At 35.1% G+C, this 22785-nt stretch overlaps 1 protein-coding gene across 6 annotated transcripts in view; it reads left to right on the top strand.

Moving 5' to 3' along the window:
- The window catches only part of LOC125049869 (leucine-rich repeat flightless-interacting protein 2), a 34253-nt gene that overhangs the window by 5097 nt on the left and 6371 nt on the right, over nt 1–22785 (top strand). For 2 of the 6 annotated variants that reach the window (XM_047649375.1, XM_047649374.1), the window contains exons 3-6: nt 17744–17870; nt 20060–20175; nt 20654–20800; nt 21376–21619. In XM_047649375.1, coding sequence (XP_047505331.1) covers nt 17744–17870; nt 20060–20175; nt 20654–20800; nt 21376–21619 — 634 coding nt within the window. Of the gene's footprint in view, nt 1–2426; nt 3091–9089; nt 9933–10461; nt 10603–17743; nt 17871–20059; nt 20176–20653; nt 20801–21375; nt 21620–22785 lie in introns of those variants that run through there. The other 4 variants (XM_047649373.1, XM_047649372.1, XM_047649371.1 and 1 more) reach the window with 4 other exon arrangements.

Consider the following 22785-nt stretch of genomic DNA (forward strand, 5'->3'; position numbering starts at 1 on the left):
AATTACATAGTAATTTCTACTTAAAACCTATCATTTAAGTTTCTTAAATGAACAATTAAATGTTTTAATATTAAAAATTATGTATGTTATGGGGCATGGCACACAAAAGGTTGGGATTGGGAAACACTGCTCAGACTTAATAATTCTTACTTTTTGTTTTAACCCGCGACAGCCTGGATCGATCCTGTGTCCTAGTTTTGCTTTCCAGGAGTCAATGCCCTCAAATCGTCTGATTCAATATTTTAAGAAAAAGTTAAATTCTATTACGTGACATTTTGACAGTTATTATTGTTTACTGATGATCGTAGAGATCCGAATCTAGGTATAATTTCGCTAGTACACAACGCTTATCATATGTTACGTAGAAATAATGTATTCAAAACTTCATTACAGTGGACTCTTGATAATTTGAAACTTAAGGGACCAGAGATAAATTTCAAATTATCAAGAGTTCAAAATAACAAGCGTTTAAATAATTACGAGGGGAGGGGGGAATCAAGTAAATGAGAGTTTGATCAACGTGATTTATTATTTCTGCTTTCCTTCTATATTATTATTAACTTAATTAATTACAATTATTCACTAATTTTTATACCGAAAAGAATCATTTCTGGAGTGAGCCCCTATATATATATAATTGTCCAAAATATCTTTAAAAACAATTGACAGGTCTGTACATGATAAACACGTCAAATTATAGAGAGAAAGGAAGCCTTTAAATTATCGCATGTTGGAGAGCAAGATACTTTTCCTTCAACTTGAAATTACCGATGGGTCCAATTTATATTGATTTTATTCAGTTTATACATTTCAAGGGACCGGAAAATACTTAAATTATCGAGAGTCCACTGTATTTTAAATCTTACATTTTGCTATGAAGTTTATAGTAGGCGCGTTTATTTAACCTATATGTATTTTGTATTTGTCTAATCAAACACAATTTAATTATGCTTAAACTGAAGATACAGGTGGTAGTTTTATTGTCTTATGCTCTATCCAAACATGGCAAATAGTGGTACGGAAGCTAAAGACAATTAAAATATAGATAATTCCATATACACATGGAAAACAGAGACCCAGGCAGTCTGGTGACGTAAGTACTAGCTCGGCATCGATCCGTCTGCCCCCACTCCTGGACCACCCGGCACCCCCACAGGCTGATGCAACTATACAGAGTAATGTGAAATTCTGCATTTTGCTCTTATACCGACTAAAAAGGTTAAGCTGTGAACTCACTATAGTAAACTTTAAATCTATGAATTGCATCTTGAACCCAATGTTGCTTTTCTTGAAGGTACCTGGCTGGTAGATTTATTTTATTGATAAAAGCTTGCCAACGCTCGGCATACTGATTTGGTAAACTAACCACAATATACAATTTTTAATGTGACAAACACATATAGGCCATGACATATACGAATGAGATACTACAAATATTAAACAAAACAATTATTTTTTAGTAAGTTAATTCTTGCCTGCCTTATCTAATTTAATACATTTTTTTCTTTTCTCACAGTGGTTGCCTGGAAGAGATCGCTCGAAAGCGATAAGGCCTTATACCTTCTAATTTAACATAATTAGTATATCCTTTACTAATTATGTTAAATTATTATATTATAATGCAACAAAGTGTAAATAAATAAATTTACAAATCTAAAACATTTGAATTGGTAGATTTTTCAGTAATAGAAACCCTGAACGAAACCACTATTATTCACTCAATATTTCTACGTCCTTCAACAGCTTTCTAAGCGGAATTTATTACCTAATAGAAAATATCTCAGAAAGTTGTTTAGTATAGTGTTTATATCTCAATTATTTCCTTAATCACATAAACGTGTCTTATTGGAACCGGACACTTGCGGTAGCGTTTTCGCAAATGCGAAAGAGAAATCTTCTTAACCGGCTCGGCAAGATCCATTTATTTTGGTCAACGTACCGAATTTGCAATCGGCCATTACCTTATTTTAATTTAAAAAAAATTAAGATGAATAAAATTTAGAAACGGGGTTTCAAGTCTCTAAAGGCGTACAGTCGTACACATATTAATTTTAATTAAGTAAAGGAAATAAAGTAATTATATAGGATGCAGCTGTTTTTTATAATACACTATTATTAATCAAATTAAACAATAAATACTACTACTGTTTTTTTTTACTAAAACGAATAATATATAATAAAACTTGCTAACACAAAATTGATGTATTGTGTATGTAATTGATTATTTATTTATTCGTCTTGTACAGAGACTAGTACACAACGTTTACATTGTACACACGATGACCTAGATTGCGACATCTCACATCTAGAGTCAAAAATAATCGCCCAATTACACTTGCATGTGCATTCGGTTAGGTCAGTTAGGGGTGGCCAGGGCGGGCGGCTGGAGGGGCCTCCAGTGTCGGGGGGCAGCGTCAACGACCGCCATTCGCTCGTCTGCAATCGTGAGAGAACGTCCCATACGCTTTCCCCAATAATTGTGTTATTACGCGAGTGAAGTTCCTTAGTTTCGATACAGGCAGAGAAGTGTGTAACGTGAACATAATCGCCGTTTAATCGGATTACATATGTACTTGACTGGACGGACCTCCCCGGTGTGTTCTCGCATTCTCTCAGAATTTCTCTGGATTCCTCACATAATATCGACTCGTAAATCCACTTAAGCACGTGTGTCTGTGTCACGTTAACCCTCAGTGTCGTGACGGTTTAAAATAGTATTTTTTATATTTATGGACGCTTGACGCGTGAAACAGATTGAAGTTAGTTGTGAAAAGTGCTCATGTGTTGATAATGCGTTTACAAAGACATTGACGGAATGAAGATTGAAGGGGTGTATTGAATTATGTGATAAAGCCCTTGGTTATGATGGTTAAGCTGGGTTTGGCGATGGTTGTGGGTGTAGCCCCTGTTCTGGTGTCCTGGTGGAGGTGCCAGGGTCCTTGGTTGCAACCTCTGTTGACTACATCACCATGTCTAGAGAAGCAGCCTAAACCATGGCCAGCTAGACGGTCCCCGTCTTTGTCCGATTGTCTGGAGAGCAGCGATGAAGATTCCGCTCGGTCTGTGGTCTGCCATGTTAGACCTAAATTGGTGAGTTTAATACGCATTATCTCTAATTGTTGCGTAATTGTAATGGTGTGCGAACATTGTGAGATCTTGAGTCATCCAAACGAAATTTTTGCAAATACCAATTGTTTACAAGGCTCTCTTAAAAGTGTGTGATTTATTTCATCTACGCATAAAATGTTATTTTTTTTAAATAATTGCTCAAGATTTTAAAGAACTTGAATAGAAACCACGTTTCACTGGGAAAGTAGCGAATCATACCAGTTGCGGATCATCATAGATTGAACATCTTTCGACTGCATATATATATTTTGTGTCAGTTTAGAACATTATATGTTAAGCTCGGCATTTTATTTGTTCAACGGTATAATATAACTTCAATATTTACGTAATTACAGCGTAATATTTACGTTTTAAAGTGTTAGCCGTTGTGTAATGATGCCAAAATTGCATTGAGTTACGGCCGCGTGTCCATAATGATCGTGACGTCATAGTGAGCGGTAAACGCGGAAGGAAGTCTTGTGTTAGTCACTTAGCAAATAATCTCATGATTATACGGCTAGGTCCCACCAGAAGTATTGTTTAGCGCCATCTATCGAACAGAAAAATCAATCAGGTCCAACATTACTTTTAACTATACATTACCATATCAATCAATCAATCAAATTAAAGTTTAGATGCGTCTTAGGGCATCCTTATGAATGTCAAAAACGTTTACGAAATTCGCGAAAAAGCAAGACTACGCCATCCGTTCACAAAACTACCAGGAGGCCTTGTTCTGAGAAGAACGGGCAAGAAACTCAGCAAGTTTTACCCTCCCTCTACATTTCAATTATTCAAAGGAAAATGTCATAAACCGCAACGTCATTAAAGTTACATAAGTAAAAAAAAATCTGTTCTGTGATTTACCACATTCACCATTAAACAATTATTAGGCCGGGAGATAGTGACACCAAATAGCGGGTCATTTGTACCAGTATGGCGGTTCTTCAGGGGTATTATTACGAAATGAAAAATAGAAAAAATGATGGTATAGCGCTGGTAGCGGCCGCGGCGGCCCAAGCGCGTGAGCGTTAGTCGAACTCGTCCGATTAATTACCACTTTCAAACGATTTGTTCCACAAAAATTCTAATATTTTCCGATAGTACATAAAAAATTAAGAGGCGGCAGTGTCATTCCATACTTCTCCGGTGTGACTTACAGCCCTCCATACCGACGCGAATGCTTTGATTTAAAAAAAATTCAATCATTTGTACCAGGCTAATTTTTGCACAGTTAATCATCGTCGTGTAGCCATTTACGAAAATCACCATGCCATTTTTCGGACTGTGTGCCATAACGCCGACAATCAGCAATTTTTTTTTTGGCAACCGATTTGTAGGTAGTATTAACTGTGTGGTAAGGTAAAGTAACCTTTACACATATAATGTATAGTTATCTCATAAAACTTTTTTTTATGAACAGGAGTAAACGGGCAGGAGGCTCACCTGATGTTAAGTGATACCGCCGCCGATGGACACTCGTCGAATGCCTTTTAAGAATTGGTACGCTCTTTTCTTGATGGACCCTAAGTCGAATTGGTTCGGAAATACTTCAGTGGGCAGCTGGTTCCACATAGTGGCGGTGCACGGCAATAACTGCCTTAAGAAACGCTCTCTATTCTCTCTATTCAGTCTATTAAGTATTAGGGTGTGCAATTGTTTCATCAATTACTGTCTAAAATTCGTAATATTACCGCGTTTAATTCAAAAGGGCAATAAAGAAGATAACATCAGAATGAGAGAAGACTAAAGTTGGGACGGCTGATGGTGACGTGTATCTCTTTCGTATAAGTTTCTCATATAAAAAAATACATTTTTTGTAATAGAGTTCTTTAATTTTAAATATATATTAAGGGTAATAAGTACGTTATGACTTTCATTATTTATTAAACTGCATACTCAATGTAACATCCGGCTGCGTTTCACAATTTCGTATAATAAAATAATGGGACGAATTACGCCCACGCGTCGTAGCTAAGAAAGCGTATCCCACGTGCGCATTGCGTTGCGCGCACGCACAAAATGTCACGGTATTTACGTACGCGTGCTCGATCCCGTTGGCTGTACCCGGACAGTTAATCGGCCGATTTAGCCTTTTTGTTCGCTTGTTATCTCGTTTCTTCTGTCCACTACAGATTAGTGTTTTTGTTCGGTTTCTCGACAGTTGCGCTTTGTGTGTACAAGTTGTTAGCTGCACTACTTGTAAAAGGTCAGAAAAATATATTGCTTATTAGAAAAAAGGTTAACGAAACAGATACACAAATCTGAGCCAGACCTAAAAGGTTGTAGCGCTTACGACTAGATAAAATTAAACAAACTCCGACTATTTAAAGTTAGAGTATACTGAAAGGCCGGCAACGCACCGACTAAAAATGGCTGCCATGGGCTGCGATAACTGCCCTTTATGGGCGTCCCGTAGTCTAGTTTGCCCCCCTGTTAAGTATAAAAAAAATAAGTTCGAAAATAAGGTAAATATAATTTATTTTTATTTGCGTTATAGAAACCTTTTAGACAAGGAAGTGATTTCCAAAAATAATATGTAAATTTAATAACAATGAATTTTCTGAATAATTCTCATTCTGGTCTAAATTTTAATATTTTTCCGGTGACTATTAAATTTATGTACGTACATTGTGCAAATGCAATAAACATTTAATTTTGACCTTGAACTTAGCGTGCACGACTTAAAACCAATTTCCTCCACTTATTTTACGAGCGTGTATTGCCTAACTGTTTCTAATTGTATATTGTTATTTGAATTTAAAAAACTTGAAGGTTGTGTCTTTGAAGTCTGTGTCTTTTGAAGAATTTTGAATACCACTATGTAAGAATGTAGGAATGTGTATTACTACTTATGGGAAAAAACATATTTTTAAACCACCTACCAAGCCCAACACGGTTGGTCTCTGCAAGAATATCAGACCACTGCCCTCTAACAAAAAAAAACGTAACATATATCTAGTATCAATACCAGGACTTTAAGAATCACTATCTAGGCTACAACTGGAGAAGAGTCGCAAATGATAGAGAACAGTGGAAAGGGATAGATGAGGCCTTTGCCAAGAGGCATATCAAACTCGGAGATATACTGTAGTGAAGAGCACATAGTTTCGGAATATAAAGGCTATATTATTACTATTATATATGATAAGAATCGGTGATACGAGAGCGCGAAGTAAAATTCGATACATTTTTGATGTACGAAAGGCAGAGTTAGCACTGAGTCTTGTTTCTGAATCTCCTTTTACTTAATGATTTTATTTTTAAAAAGAAGAAAGCTTTAATTTATAATTTACCACATCAGACGTAGAGATGTCACGCTGCATCTTTTACCGCATTACATGAACATTTCGCGAGTGTTCAGAGCATAATTCGAAGTACCATCCGTATCACCTCGACGTCCGTCGTTCCACAACGAAGGGTTTTTGCCGCGCACCACCTCTATGTGGAAACAGCTGCCCAATGAGGTATTTCTGTTGGCCTCCTGCCCGTTTGCAGATATTATATAAAAAAACAAGTCACTTTTAGGCAGTTCCTTATCTTAAATAATAAGTTCAATACTTTCAAAATTTAAATTGTATCAAATTATTATCAATAATGTAACCTTCATACCCTTGTTTGCGGACAACGTGATAGAGGCAGCCTTGGCTTGTTATTTCCTCTAAAATTAATAATATAATCTTGTTTGTATAGTTTCTGTTTACAGTCACAATTTTGTGTATAGTCAACATGACTACAATTGCTTCAAGTATTATCGATCCTATTCATGATACACTCATCATTGATACACTAGCTGTTTGATGATTGAAAAATTCACAGTCACTCACTCCCCTGGCTCTGTGACCCAAAACTGTCTGGCCTCTGAAATGAGAATGTTCCAGCGCCAGTTCTGTGTCAATTGCGGTCACCTGAGCCAACCTAGTGGTCGGGGACCAGTAGGTCTGCCTAGGTACCGCTGGGCAGAGTGGAGGAGGAGCTGCAGCTAAAAGCCCTTGGTTTTGGCTTCAGACTTTTGTATTTGTTTCGTAATCTAATAGGGATCAGCCTTCTGTGCCTGACACGCCTAGAATTTTTGACTAAGACTTTGGTTTTCTTCACGATGTTTTCCTTCACCGTACTTCGACAGAAGATAGAAAATACAATCTCAGGGTTGGGCATGCCACTAGGCAAACACTGCTCATGGTTGTATGATTAAGAGTATATATTAATTATTTTTATGTTAAAACTTGAACCCGATTGAGTAAGTCACGGAGCATATAATGTATAATCTTCTATTGAGACAGTGGCCCGTAATTGTCCCTATCATTGAGATTAGTTCTGATATAATGAGTGACGTATTTAACATAGATAAAGTAAGTTACGATTGCATTAACCTGATTTTTGTTAGTCCATTGCTCTCTCAAGAGAGTATTGCGAAGCTATCTTCATATTAAACCGCGTTATTTTGCAATTCCGGAATTGTGGCTACACTCATGGCGCGTAACAATAGCCTATTAACTGTATAACTTATGAGGTAAGCTCAAAAGTTAGTAGGCTGACATAGATTTTTTTTTAAATATGAATATGAACCTATTTATTATTATATTTATATTCATAATGACAGTTATTTCTAATGGGATGGCTGTTCGTGCCATGACAACATGTAAGAGAGCCTTCAAGTATTACGTCACGCAATTTTTGGAGATTATTGACACCCCCCCCCCATGTAACGCGCCGTAACGTCTGTACCCAATAGTAAAATGTTTCATGACCTCCCAGTGACTTTTATGTGGTGTAAAGTCGAAAATAATATTAACAATAACACGTAATTCAATCCCCCTAACTCGTTACGAACGCTCCCTAACTAGTGATGCCAACTCCTACAGAATGTTCCCCCTGGGACCAACTACAAATACGCCTAAATATGGATTAAAAACCCACTAAAGCAGTGTTCCCCTTTTTTGTGCCGTGACCCACCTTAGCCTTTCTAAAATCCTTATCCCCCCCCCCCTCTCATATCATATGCAGAACTTTTAATATAGATAATTGTAATGTAGAGGGAGGGTAAAACTTAGTCGTAGTCTTGCTCTTTCGCGAATTTAGTCAACGTTTTTGACATTCATAAGCATGCCCTAAGACGCATCTAAATTGAATAAACGTATTTTGATTTGATTTTGATTGAGTGGCGGAGAGTTTATTGCCAGTTCTTCTCTTCCGTTCTACGCCCTTGATTTGAAAACGGGCAGTAAATGTAAAATTAGAAGCATTTCAAATATATTTTTTTTCCGTTACATATATGAATAAATGATTTGACTTTGACTTAAAGAAAAAAAAACTTACATAAATATCCCCCTAACATGCTCCCAGGTCATTTTGATTCCCCCTAAATTTGGGGGAAATCTCCGAAGTTGGCATCGCTGCACGTAACCTCCGTCCCTGGGGTGCAAATGAATCACCTATGTCCCAAATGGACGTTATGCGTAGACGGTGAAAAACCTTGTCTATATGACGTCATGTCAAATGAAATCCTGTTTCCTTCCACGGCATGATTGAGTTACTAATGTTGATCTATTCGGTATTTAAATTAATGATAATGTACAGTTTTATACGTGATCTATTTCATATATGAATATTTTAGTTTTAGTTAAATATTTGAACTTCCAAATATTTTAAGTTAAGATTTGTAAAATTGATAAAAGGGGCCTACTATTTTTACGTCTTGTTAACCTGTTTGTATATTTGGAAATTTTACAAAAATCAAGTACGTAGGGGAAATCCTGGTTATCTGTAACAGTGATGTCATAACGCGATAAATTATATTTAAATATGTAACAAAAACAAGTTGTATTTTTACTCTCTAGGTACCTACTAAAGCCCCGTTTCTATATTATTGAAACAGTATTCATCATTGCGAATTTCAATATATTTTTCTATAAAAGAGCAGAGACCAGATTTTTCAAATCACCGACTGCTAGGGGATAAACGAATGGTAATTTTTATTATGGACCGAGCCTTAATCTACAGTAAATAATTGTAACGGTGCGATTACGAAAGTGATAGTCGCGGTTTAACGACATGACGCGTATTCAGACAGTTGACGAACGACTCCGTAGACGCTACACGTGTGAACAGACCTTTTAAATAAAATAAATAAATACGTCCTTTAAGTGGATTTTTACATTGTTTGTGCCTTCGAGAAAATCCAGTAACGGGACTGCGTTTCATTCCCTCGTTTTATTAATGGACACAATAGAATACACGGTTTCTGTGTCGGGTTTATCGCTAAAAACCGCAAACAATGGCTATATCAAGAATCGATATAGTAATAAAAGTGGAATGTTGATTAGATAACAAATAAACTTTATTTTATCGTGGCCTCGGTGCAGCGCAAAAGAAAATCGTCTGCAAATTGCGCCCATCCTTTCCAAGTGGCATGCATTGCAGTGTGATTGTTTGTACGGGGGAATGTGAAAACAGAGTGTAAATATTTGAGGGAATGTGTGACATTGTGTTCTCTTATCATGGGTAACAGAAGAGAGATGGCTACTCCTGAAAATACTGACGATGAAAGCGGCGAAGTCTTCACCGACGGTGACTTTGAGGACTCCGAAGATGAACCAGTTGAACGTGATGTTGATGCTAAAATTGCAACAATTCCTGTTAATGACACTGTTAATATAACTATAAACAATGATGCGAATGAACTCGACGGAGATATTAAAAGTGTGGAGAGTGGTACTGATTGCGCTGTGCAAAGTGATGAAATAGTGGATGCGCGGGATTCTGATGAAGAAAATAATAATAGCCCATCTTTAATTGGCATTCTCGGAGATCAGCAAACTCATGTACGTACACTTTTGGTTTTCAACCTTCAAAGTTTCTATTGGAACGTAAAATCGTGCAGTTGACATTGAATCACCATATTCGTCGCTATATTTTGAATCATGGCTTAGTCATCTTTTATATTACTTTGGGAATTAATTAAATCGTTAAATATAAGTTTTCTTATCACATAAAGACATTATTTGAAGGCCAGGTAGTAAATAGTTTCCAATGTTTGCACTAATCATAAGCGGTAATTTACGTAATAGTATAAAAAGCAAAATGTTCTTTAGTTATTGAGGCTAGGCGTATTCGTGTAATTTAAATGTCACGGTGTCAACGCTAAGTTTATACGTAACAAACGGCAGTAGAATACAGGTACGAGAAGTGATGGTACCAATTTATTCGGACTGAAATGCGTGTAGTGAATATTTGAATTAAAAACCAATTTGATAAACGAAATAGGTTCTATATTGTGTGCAGCCAGTATTAAAAAAAAAGAAAAATTAGTTTTGACATGACCTAAGCATAGACGAAGTATTTATAAATGCCAAGTTCATTACCAAATGTTCAATGTGTTAGTGCACATGTGTTTAAAACATTTGTGTTAATTTATATATGTGACCTTGGTTATTCGATATGTCATCGCCGGAGATAATCATACGAGTTATAGCTAGAGTTATACTATTGTATGTGAGTATTGTTAACTTAACTTATATCTTCATAAATATAGAAATTCCCCTTGACTATTTTTAACAAAGTCATAATATTCTAGAATATTTCAATGTTTATGCATTTTTATCTCATTGTTACACTTGTCAACTGTCGGAAGTGTACTTGAAATGGTTATTGTTTAATTAAATAATGAGTAATTGTTAACTATAACATATTGACGTAACATAGTTAGCTGTTTAATCTAGTCGCGAGTCCCTCGTGGTGATACTCACGCCACTGCTGGTACCGTGTCCAGCTTGGAACATGGCGTCAGAGACTTTGACACATGGTTGGTTTAAGGACCAATATTGCCGCCAAACTCCAAAAAAGTTCATTGTTTATTTCCATTTTTCGTTATCGTTTCTTGAAATAGGGCGAATGGATAAAATAATCGAATGGTTCAATAGTTTATGTATCGATTTTGAAAGATCGATACACGATTTAAATAACTTCGCTTGATATAAAAAAATTCAAACATAGCCAACTTTTGACACTTTGAATTCATTTTATGACGAAAATGTATATAGAACATGATTCTGAAATTTACACCATATATTTTAAAAAAATGATATAATTACTTTAATTTAATGTTTTACATAACTAATTGTAATTACGGGCCGGCGCGGCGCGCCTCAGTGCTCCAGCTCTCCACTGCGCCTAGCAGTCCACCCCGAGACACTGCAAAGCAATTCGTGCTGGGATAGGGCCTTAATACTACTTCCTCTACATGGGACAGCTGATTTGATCTTAAAATTGATATAATAGGCTGTTCTAGTATTACTCAGATCCACCGCCAGAGCCACATAAAAGGTATTGTCTTTTACTGACATAACCTTTACACACATTTAAAGAAAAAACTGTTTAACCGGATTAAAGTTATGTATTATTATAAATTTACAATTAATAGTTTATTTAGTCACCCGTGACCACGCACGCTGTAAAGCACGCGAAACGTCGGATAAATTTAAAATTATGTTAAATAAATGTAATTGTTTATAATAATACATACATAACTTTAATCCGGTTAAAAAGTTTTTACTTTACACATAAAAGGTTTTTATTAGGCTTGGTTGTCCCACATCCGTTTTATGACTAACGACAATTTCATATGATTGCTTGTTACTTAGACCGGACAGGTACATGGATAATAAATAAATACACACTAATATCAGCAGTCTTTATAAGCAAAGGATAGGAGAATAATATCTAAGAGCAGTCTTGGACTCAATAGGGACTTCACCGTGCGACTCTCATCTCTGAGGTCAAAAGTCAAAGTCAAAATCATTTATTCATATAGGTAACACAATGTACACTTAAATGGTTCTAATTTTATTCTCAAATCAAGGACGTAGAACGGAAGAGAAGAACTCACGCCGCTCTTTTTACTCGTCGGTCGTAGGTTCAATCCCCGGCTGTGCACCTATGGACTTTCTTTCTATGGGCACATTTAACATTCGCTCGAACGGTGAAGAAAAACATCGCGAGGAAACCGGCTTGCCTTAGACCCAAAAAGTTGAAGGCAGTGTCAAGCAAAAAAGGCTGATTACCTACATGTCTGTTAGACATGTAGACATGACAAATGATCATAAAACAGATTCAGAATTCTAAGGCCCAGACCTAAAAAGGTTCAATTTATCTATACATTTGATTCTCAAGACATAGGTATTATCAATAAATAAAGACTTGCTTGTCAATAGGTGCGATATTAAACACTATATTTTATTTGTCCTACATACAACATGAAATTGCATTAACATAATAATTCAGTATTAGATTAAAATTTATTAAGACATTTACGACTTCTATTGAAATAACAAGTTGCCCAAAAAGGTTCTTTTATTACTGCCATTTTTAGTTTCAAAGAGTTCAATGAATGGTAATTAGGCTTTTAAAAGTATTAAGTCCTTTGTTCATCAAGTAAGTTTAGTAATGGTAAGGAATGACTAGACAATAGAGTTGGAAGTGGCGTGTAGAGAATATTTAGAACAAAATTTTCATAGACCCGACAGACGTTGTCCTGCATTATATTTCAAGCGATTTGTAAAGCAAAGTATGAAAGTACCGACTGCAGCGCCATCTGGCGGGCTGATTTGTGAATCTAAACTATTCCCAGATCCCCTTGAACACACACAAAAAATTTCATCAAAATCGGTCCAGTCTTTTGAGAGAAGTTCAGTGACATACACACTCACAGAAGAATTATATATATGTCACCGTAAAATTGTAAACACCGTTAGATTGTAATATATCTCGCGGGATTGTAAACTGTCGAAAGATTGTGAACTTCAACGAACTGCTTACAATTTAAGGTATTATTGTTCGGTAGTTATATGAAATTGTTGGGAAGTAAAATTAATCTGTAATTGACCAAAGAAGTTTGAATGATAACTAAGTTAGTGTAGTACAATCTACCGAATAATTATACGTTAAATTGTAAGCAGTACGCTGAGGTTCACAATCTTTCGACAGTTTACAATCTCGCGAGATAGATTACAATCTAACGGTGTTTACAATTTTACGTTAACATATATAAAGATGAAAGATATAATACGGCACAGAGCAAAGCAATGAAATTTTTTATTATTTAAAATGTTATTGAATTCTTTCAGATATTTCTATCTCGTAATATTACACTTCAGACAGTCCATCTGTCTCTCTCTCTTTAGATCAGTGTTTCCCAACCTTTTCTGTGCCATGCCCAATCTTAGCCTTTCTAAAATTCTTATGACTATGTAGCATACATTATATTATTGAATTAAGAAAGAAGTTTTGAGGAAGAAATGACTAATCAAAAATAAAAATTGCCCCCCTGTGGGCGTAGGCCCCACATTGGGAAACACTGCTCTTGATCTAATATTAAAAACTCTTTTGGGATTACAAAGATAGTTTGTAATTAAAAGTATTACAATTGACAAGTGACGTATGGAATCCCCTGTATCCTTATCAACTCTATATCTTCGTAATAGTAATGATAGATTTTATATGAAAAACTAAGCAGCGCTTCGTGTGCGTATTTGGAACTAAGTGCTGTACAAATTGTATGGAAAATTGGATCCGTCAAAAATTTGTAATACCATTTACTAGACGTTACTAGAATTGGCTATGATTCCCGTATATCAGATTCCAATACATTACTGACGTAAGTCTCGTTTCGAAGTCTTACCCTTAGAGTACTGTTACATAGAATTTTTCTTGAGCGTAAGCCGGAAACTTGGCTATCATTAAACGTGTCATGTACGGCGCTGACCACTTAAGGATCTGACTGGTGACTTATTAATCTAAGAAGTAACGGTGCGTTACGATATCAAGGTAAAATAAAGGTAATATATGTTTATATGTCTAATTGGGGAGAAATTGGCTATGCCAAAAATGAATCTGGAACTGTATAGGAAAAACATTTCTCCTTCTAGAGTTTTTAAAAATCGACTCAATGTACTATTTTTGTAAAAAAAATATTCTATTAGTGATTAGTTGCGTGAAACATTATAATTAATATTTATTTGATAACGTAATTATATATTTAATAATGTAATATTTTCTCACTACAAATAATAGAAGAATTGACTTTAATGGTATTGCTCATGTATGCATATATGTGAAATTCCTTTTAAGACAAATTTGCACGCCATTATGTATGGCAGAATATGCGAACTTCAGATTGCTTTTTTTATGTAATAGGAGGCAAACGGGCAGGAGGCTCACCTGATGTTAAGTGATACCGCCGCCCATGGACACTCACATTGCCAGAAGGCTCGCAAGTGCGTTGCCGGCTTTACAAGAATTGATACGTTCTTTTCTTGAAGGACCCTAAGTCGAATTGGTTCGTAAATACTACTTTAGGGCAGGTTCCACATAGGAATGGTGCGCGGCAAAAACTGTTTTTACGAGAGCTTTGAATTTATTCAGTGATAATTATCTAATTTCGCTTTAGAAACGAATACAATTTCCATAATATAAGGAGTGGTTTGTGTTCTGGAGCCTGGTTGGTCGTACGTTTAGATTAGTTTTGTTTCGAGTATTATACTTGTGAAAGTCACCATTTGTTTTAAAATCAATCAAAATATAGTTATGTTATGTTTTAACAAGTGCCCAAGTTATTATTATCGATGAAATGTTAAAATGCACTTAGCGCCGTCATTACTGCGTTATTGTTTCAAACATTAGATAACATTGTCTACAAAATTGAATACAAAATTACCCGTATATCGAGTGAAATGAGCGTTGCTACAAATTTTTGTATGATTAAAAAAGCCTTGAATATATTTTGATTCACGCCTTTTTTAAGGGATAGGCAGAGACGATTTCCACTGAATACGGTCCTGAAAAACCTCTCTTGCTTCATCCACTTTCATGGCATTCACCTTGCATGCTCGTTAGTTATGGGTACATTAGACCTGTACGAGCTGGATGTAGTCCACAACGTACAAGGCCTACCCGATCTGACCTCACCATTCAAGGCGCTACAACCTTTTTAGGTCTGGGCCTCAGATTTCTGTATCTGTTTCATGAGCATTTGTTAATTTAATAGGTGATCAGCCTCCTATGACTGTCACACGCCGTCGACTTTTGGTTTCTAAGGCAAGCCGGTATCCTCATGATGTTTACCTTCACCGTTCGAGTGAATATTAAATGCACACATAGAAGAAAGTCCGAAGCCACTGGTGGTGCACAGTCGGGGATCGAACCTACGACCTCGGGTGAGAGTCGCCGGTGAAGCCACTAGGCCAATACTGCTCTCAGTCCTCGTTTATTCTAGACTTAAATATATGTCCGTTCCTTTATAACTCTTACAGGAATTTAGTAGTCCATTCAATCAAGCTAAATATAAAACGGTCTAGACTGGGTGGCTCCCCTAGATTTAATCACAATGACTCAGAACTTCCCACTTATATTTGAAGCTATGATATGGTATATTTGTGCAATATTTTATATTCTAAAGTAATTTGAATATATTTTGTTTTTTGTTAGGATTCACCGTTGGCCCTCACTTAATAAGTTAGTAAACACTGGTTACGAACTAGCTCGTATGTAGACAAATCGTCATAAGAAAAATCTTCCAGCGCCCCTGGTGCAGCTTTCATTACTTTTTCCGTCGTAGAGCTGGACCTTCCTCCTGTTACTACCTTTAAAAGTCCCAACTAGCTCCAACTTTATATAAACATAATAGGTATTGCTAATGTTTATAAATATCAATATATAATAAGCTCATTGGTGTAGGTCGTTGTTGATTCATCGAAGCATTTGTATGGTAAGTAATAATGGCTGGCCAGTCAATCAGTTCACTCATACCGTAGAGGATTGGCAAAAGTATGAGTTATGTGGGTACGTTGAATTAATAATTTTATATAAGTTTTCTTTAGACTTTCACCTCTAATTTGGTTGACCTCGTAATATGAAAATCGTAATTTTAAGAGAATTATTTGTGATTTTTATTTGTTTCAATCGAATTAACTCTTCTATCAACGTGGTTAAGTGACCAATATAACTTGGCCAAGATTTAGTATTACTCCTGTTAAAGAAAACACTTTTTAACCGGATTGAAGTTATGTATTATTATAAATTTACAATTATTTTAAATTTAAACGACGTTTCGCGTGCTCGGTGTTGAATGTCAAAAAGTATCACAGCTGTAGAAATAGTGGTATTATCTGTATTTATTTCCCCGGAGTTGGTATCGACTAAAAGATGGAGATAATATATAATTTCAATCCGGTTAAAAAGTGTTTTTAAAATGTGTAAAGGTTATGTCAATAAAAGACAATACTATATTACTCCTGTTGCTGTAATACGTTTTTGACAACATTGTCATCCCTTATTTATTTCTAAAGTTCAAAATATATAAAATCAACAGAATCTTCCAAATTCCGTCTGTAAAAAGCAACTCAGGATTTTATTCGCCTCTCATTCGAATACAAGTGAGTGAATACTATTTATTCAGAGCTTGATAAATTCGGTAGTGGGCTGAGTTAATAAAACGTTGATATAATGTTTGTATATTTTATGATAATTGTAATTGTCATATAAAGAATAATTTTCTATAGTATAAGTTACAATCTAACTTATACTATAGAAAATTATATATCATGTGGTGTACTTTAATATATATAACGAGACATATGTATAGGAGTCGTACTTAGCATTAAGGGAAAGATTAAAGATTTAGAAACGACACGTATATGTCAAAATCCAAAACTTTTTGACGTACGTGACAGTTCGCAGTAAGTCTCGGCTGTGGATCTTATCCTTAAAGTAGGACGTAGACAGTACCGAGCTCTAAAAATAAAATTATGACTCGAAGTCAACGCAATGTTTTATGTAATGGAAAAGTTGTTTTCGATTTTATTGGAGCCATACAAATTTACGATAACAATAATTTGTCTCGAAGACATAAAACTCTCATTTGGTAAAACAGAACACTTTTGTTAAAACGTTTTCATTGAATTAATTTATCGTAACACAGCGAGGAAATGCTGCCATTACAGGTACACTGCCACAGGGACCTTACTTTATAAAAAAAATTTAATTTTCTATTTATCCATTTTTTATTATTATTATTACTATGTAGATTAATAATATTGTATATAAAAATATAAGTGTTTGAACAGACAATAAGTTAATTTCTAAATAGAAATTGTCATTGTAAACTTGGATATGAATAACAAAATTGCTCGCTTTTTCTAATAATACTGATTTAATTATTACGTAGCATATGTTAAAAAAAACATCAAGAGTCTGCAATTTATAGTTATTTGCATATATTTGTGTTGTCAAATCAAATTTTAGGTTTACATTATTGAAAATTTCGGGCAAAAAATCGGCAATCTTAAGTCCAAAGACAATCGTAAGTGTAACTTGACAACGCATTGGCTGATATCAGTATATTTATTCTCGTTCTGGATTTTATCTTTGTTTTTTATTTAATCTTGTTTCGATAAAGACGTAAGAAATAAATATTAAACGCGATTTTCCAAATGCACTTGAGAAATCGCAACACTGAGTGCGGCGATTGAAAGTTTATGCGTCTTTTGGTCCTTGGTGCAGGAAGTGAGTTCGAAACTGCCCAGATAATGTCTCCAAACTACTAGCAATGATTTTATTTCTCTTAATTATTATATTTCAGGCTGAACAGCGACTGGCGGCGCGACGGGCTGCGAGGGCGGAGGCACGAGAGATACGCATGAGGGAATTGGAGAGACAGCAGAGGGAACAGGAGGACCATGCTGATAAAGCTTACGACATGTATGCAGGTAAACATATTTTTATATCCTTGAACTGTTTAATATACTATTCATTTACCAACATATGTTCTGATAAGTTTTAAGGTACAATCATTAAACTGTAATACTAGCTGATCCGGCAAACGTCGTTTTGCCATGTATATCATTTATAATAAAAACTAGGGGTTGATCGTAGAGGGGTGAAAGTTAGAGGTTGTATGTATTTTTTAATGCTGTATCATAACAATATAAAAACAGAAAAAAGTATCTAAAAATAAATAAAAAATATTTAGGGGTGGACTACCCTTAACGTTTAGGGGGATGAAAAATAGATGATGTCCGATTCTCAGACATACCCAATAAGCACACAAAATTTCATGAGAATCGGTCGAGCCGTTTCGGAGGAGTTTAACCACAAACACCGCGACACGAGAATTTTATATATTAGACTGATAGTAAATAAAACCTGCCTCTGACTGAATGTCGAATTTTTACATTAAATAAATAAAAACAAAATAATTAGGCTAGATTTGTAAATGACAGCAATGTAAGAACTTGTTTTATAAAAACGTATAATTGAAATAATTTCAAGTTAATTATAAGTAAACCGTTGAAACTATTGCAGATATGCCACATTTTAAATGGCAATTAAAATGCGGCGATACAATTCGATAGCTATTAACATTACGTTTTGATAATTAAATTCTTTGAAATTAATTAAAAGAACGTAGTTAATGTCTTCCGTGGTTTACGAAACGTAATTACCGACTAATGGGGCAGAAGATTTCTAAGTATTTTTAATTTTGAGTGAGTATTTATGTTTAGACTTAGAGAATTCAAAGTAATTCAAAACTTATAAGGTATTTTTTACGAAGATTGCTATCATCTGTGATTTGCTCCAATAGTTAATCCATCTAGTTAATTACTGATTTAATTAACTATAGCTTCCGAAGTTCTTTAAATTATTACATGCCTCAAGTAGCTGTTAAATCTTAGGAAAAAAAAGACTCAGTATCGAGATATACCCCATACATACTCTAGTATGACTCTTGTAAAACATTGTGGATGGCAATAGGCTATTTGACAGTACGAAAAATTAAGTGTTATTAAGTTTTATCTGTACAAAACTAGGCTTGTCAGACACTTAACTCAAAACGGTGGCAGATTAGTCTAAAAAATAATTTGTCTTCGCGTTTGTAGGAGTTAAATATTTTCGGAGATTACTTTTTATCGACACACACAGATATATATATTTACACACAGAGATATATATATATAGTGTGTGTGTACAGTGGCGGATTTACCAGCAGGTTGAGTAGGCTGGAGCCTAGGGCGGCAAATTTAGGAACCAATTTTTTAGCTACCTAATTGTCAAGTCCCGGATTATTTTTAAAATAATCTGTTTTTAAATTTTTTGTTTTTAAATGTTTTGTTTTTGAATTCTTACCAAATAGCCTATTATATGCACAGTCTAGACTTCAGTCAGTCTAGGTTTCTTCAAGTGGGATGTACCCAATTGGCTCAGCTTAAGTCATAATCGCGAAGATATCGGTCATTCAACGCGAGTTTTATGATCCGTTACGACGCTTCTTAATCATTTTGGTTGCAATATTGTTGCTTGAAGTTTACGAAATTAACATTTTAATTATATTGCATTGCAGACATACGTGTCATATTTGTATGTGTATATTTCTTCAGTATTTGTATGTTATTTATTAAAATTGTGGAGGAAGGATGTGCGTTTCCTTCATCTTATAGGGACCCTTGATCAGTCTAGCCGGCCCAAAGGCCCGAATGGATATATCCTAAGGCCGAGAATTTGTTTATATCCTTAGAAGCCGGAATAACTGCGTTCCTGGGTATCGGAGTGATTTGTAAGCGCAGACTGTAGGTGTCGCTATAAACTCATAAAACTTCCTTTTTTTACAGGTAGTAGATATAAACTTGATTTCATTTATGAATTGTAAGTGTGATCTTTTATAAGAGTCAATTCACGGTTTTTTTAAATCATACATTATTTTTGGTTCATTACTCCAGTTCCCTTCGCATAGATCCAACATTTTGGACTCCTCTTTCACCTGACTCTTTATTTAGATAATTAATTTGATAGATTCGTCTAATTGACAGTATTATTCCGATGGTTATTATTATATTATATATACGTGTGTATGAAGTACACGGTTGTACTTTAATTATGCATATTATTGTTTATGTTATAGAAACTGTGGGACGTCGTGGTGCAACCAGACTAGCGTCCCTCAGTCCGGCGGGACTGCACTCGCCGAGGCGGAGTTCGGAGGATTCTGACGAAGTACTCAGTATTAAGGATCTGAGGGTATGTATGACAAGTAATATATAGTATGAAGTTAGTCTTCTTCGGTATATCAACGAACTGTGAATCTGACATTTTACACGAACTGCTTTCAGTGTAAAATAAAGTTAGTTATTTAAATTTGTTCGACGTCCTGGTGGACAGAAAAACTGTGTTCAGTTTGTGTTTCCACCACAAAAACTTCTTTTCTATTCAAGATTATGTAACAATAAATAAATTTAAAATATCCATTTTTTTTAACAAACAAAAGTTCCTTCACTTAAATTACTATATTTCACAAACAAATAATACGACATTTGTCAAATGTATACACGTGTCTTTTGAAGGTTAGGGCTAACTAAAAATCATATTGATTTAATACTAGTAGCGCCATCTATGTGTTAGCCTACGAACTTTAGCCCACATAATACACCTTTGTGTGTATAACATCTCCACGTTGGAAATTTTAATGAGTGATTTTTTATTTATATTCTAATTTCAGTACGAATTAAAAGAGGTAGAGGAAAAATTTCGCAAAGCAATGATATTGAACGCTCAGTTGGACAATGACAAAGCGGCGCTGGGATATCAGCTGGAGCTACTCAAAGATAGAATAGAAGAATTGCAAGAAGAGTACGCGCAGTTACAGGTAATATATTTTTTTAAATGTACAGCGCCCCTAGTGCTTAGGCGCAGAAGTAAAAGTTGTATGCAACAGTCATTTGACATGAACGCTAGCATTAAAAAAATCTTCTAAAGAAAACACTTTTACAACGGATTGAAGCTATGTATTATTATAAACTTATAAACATTATCAAACACCTGGGATCCAATAATATCCAAATTTAAATCTCAAGACAAACAATCCGCGAAAATAGAGGACACCGTGAGTCATTTCTGCAAAAACCCTTCATCTTTTAGTCGATATCAACTCCGGGGAATTAAATACAGATAATTTAACTTTTTCTACAGCTGTGATACTTTTTGACATCCAACACCTTTTGTCTTCAGTCACCGTGACCACGCACGCTGTAAAGTACGCGAAATGTCGGGAAAAAAAATATGTAAAATAATTATAAGTTTATAATAATGCATAGCTTCAATCCGTTAAAAAAGTGTTATCTTTAAATGTGTAAAAGTTATGTTAATAAAAGACAATACTAAAAAATCTTCTGTCAAACGCATGGGGTAACTGTTATACAAAGAAAACCAATGACATTCCAGCGCGAACACAAAGAGAAATGCTCAGCTCACGAACGTCTAAAGCGCGATCACGCTACCCTCGAACGCGAGTTGACCTGCGCGCGCGACGCCGTACGAGCACGAGACGCGGCCGTGGAGGGTGCGGGCTTCACGTTCGTGGAGTCGGGGGATGCGCAGGCGCAGGGCTTTGGCGCTGTGCCCCCTTTGGCCCTTGTCTCGCATCACTCGCACGCCTTGCTCGAGGACGGAGGAGAGGGCACGCTCGGTGAGTCTTCATAGCTTTTGTCAATGTTCGCACTTTTAACCGACTTAAAAAAAATACAAGATTATAAAAATCATTTCAGATTATGTACTGACTTGTTATTATTGGCTTGAAAACTCAAATAAATCATTCGTAATTTAAACAACCAGCCAAAATAATGTTTAAAGAACTTTATTTATCTTTACAAAAAGAATGTATTTTATTTACATGAGAAACTTATGTATATACGAACGAGATACACGTCGCCATCAGCCGTCCCAATTTTAGTCTGATATGTATCTTTAATGCCCTTTTGAATTGGTTAAACGCGCGAATATTGCGAATTTTAGACGGTAATTTATTAAATAATTGCACACCCTCATACTTAATAGACTTCTTCAAATAATTTGTTCGCGGCTTCGGCAAGATAAGCAAACTCGCTCGACGAGTATTGCGTGTAGAAATTCTGGTCATGACGTACCATGCCTTTAAACACGTCGGCAAACGTCAAGCTTTTTACGTGTTAATTATCATTCTTAAATTACACAAATATACTTATTATATGCTGACCAAAATCAGTCTCCAACGAAATTAAACAATTAAGATAAGATAGGCAAAGACAAATTGTTTACAAGCATGCCACGTTATCGTTGGTTCGACTACTCTGTGACCGTTTTGTGTCATGTATCTAATTTCTAGAGTCTGGCTAATGAAAGAAGATAACGAAAAAGCGGGGCATATTCAAAAAAAATTAGTATGGTGTCCCTAAAAGTTTGATATATTTTATGGATTAAACTTACTTGATTTTATTTTATTATTTTTTACATTGATAGCAACTGTATTTCTATGAAATTAAATACTATACGAAATAGTTTTAGTAGTCAAAATGACTAGCATTGCATAGAAAACTAAAACTATATTTATTATAAAACACAACTTTATTCGGAATAATCAAATCCTGCGAAAGAAACGAAATATTCTATCAAATAAAACAAAGTTTAGGCTATTGTACCTGTTAACTATTCGGAAAAAATAAATAATAGAAATAAAAATTAGTAATGAAGTATCAAGACAATAAATCATACTAACCTAAGAAATTCAATGACATTCTGTGTTGCCATCCGAAAGTTTTCAAATAATTCAATTATCTTCTTTCATTAGCCAGACTCTAGATATTTTAAATTTTTATA

Source organism: Pieris napi, chromosome 5, assembly GCF_905475465.1.
Source record: "Pieris napi chromosome 5, ilPieNapi1.2, whole genome shotgun sequence".
In the NCBI taxonomy this organism is placed as follows: domain Eukaryota; kingdom Metazoa; phylum Arthropoda; class Insecta; order Lepidoptera; family Pieridae; genus Pieris; species Pieris napi.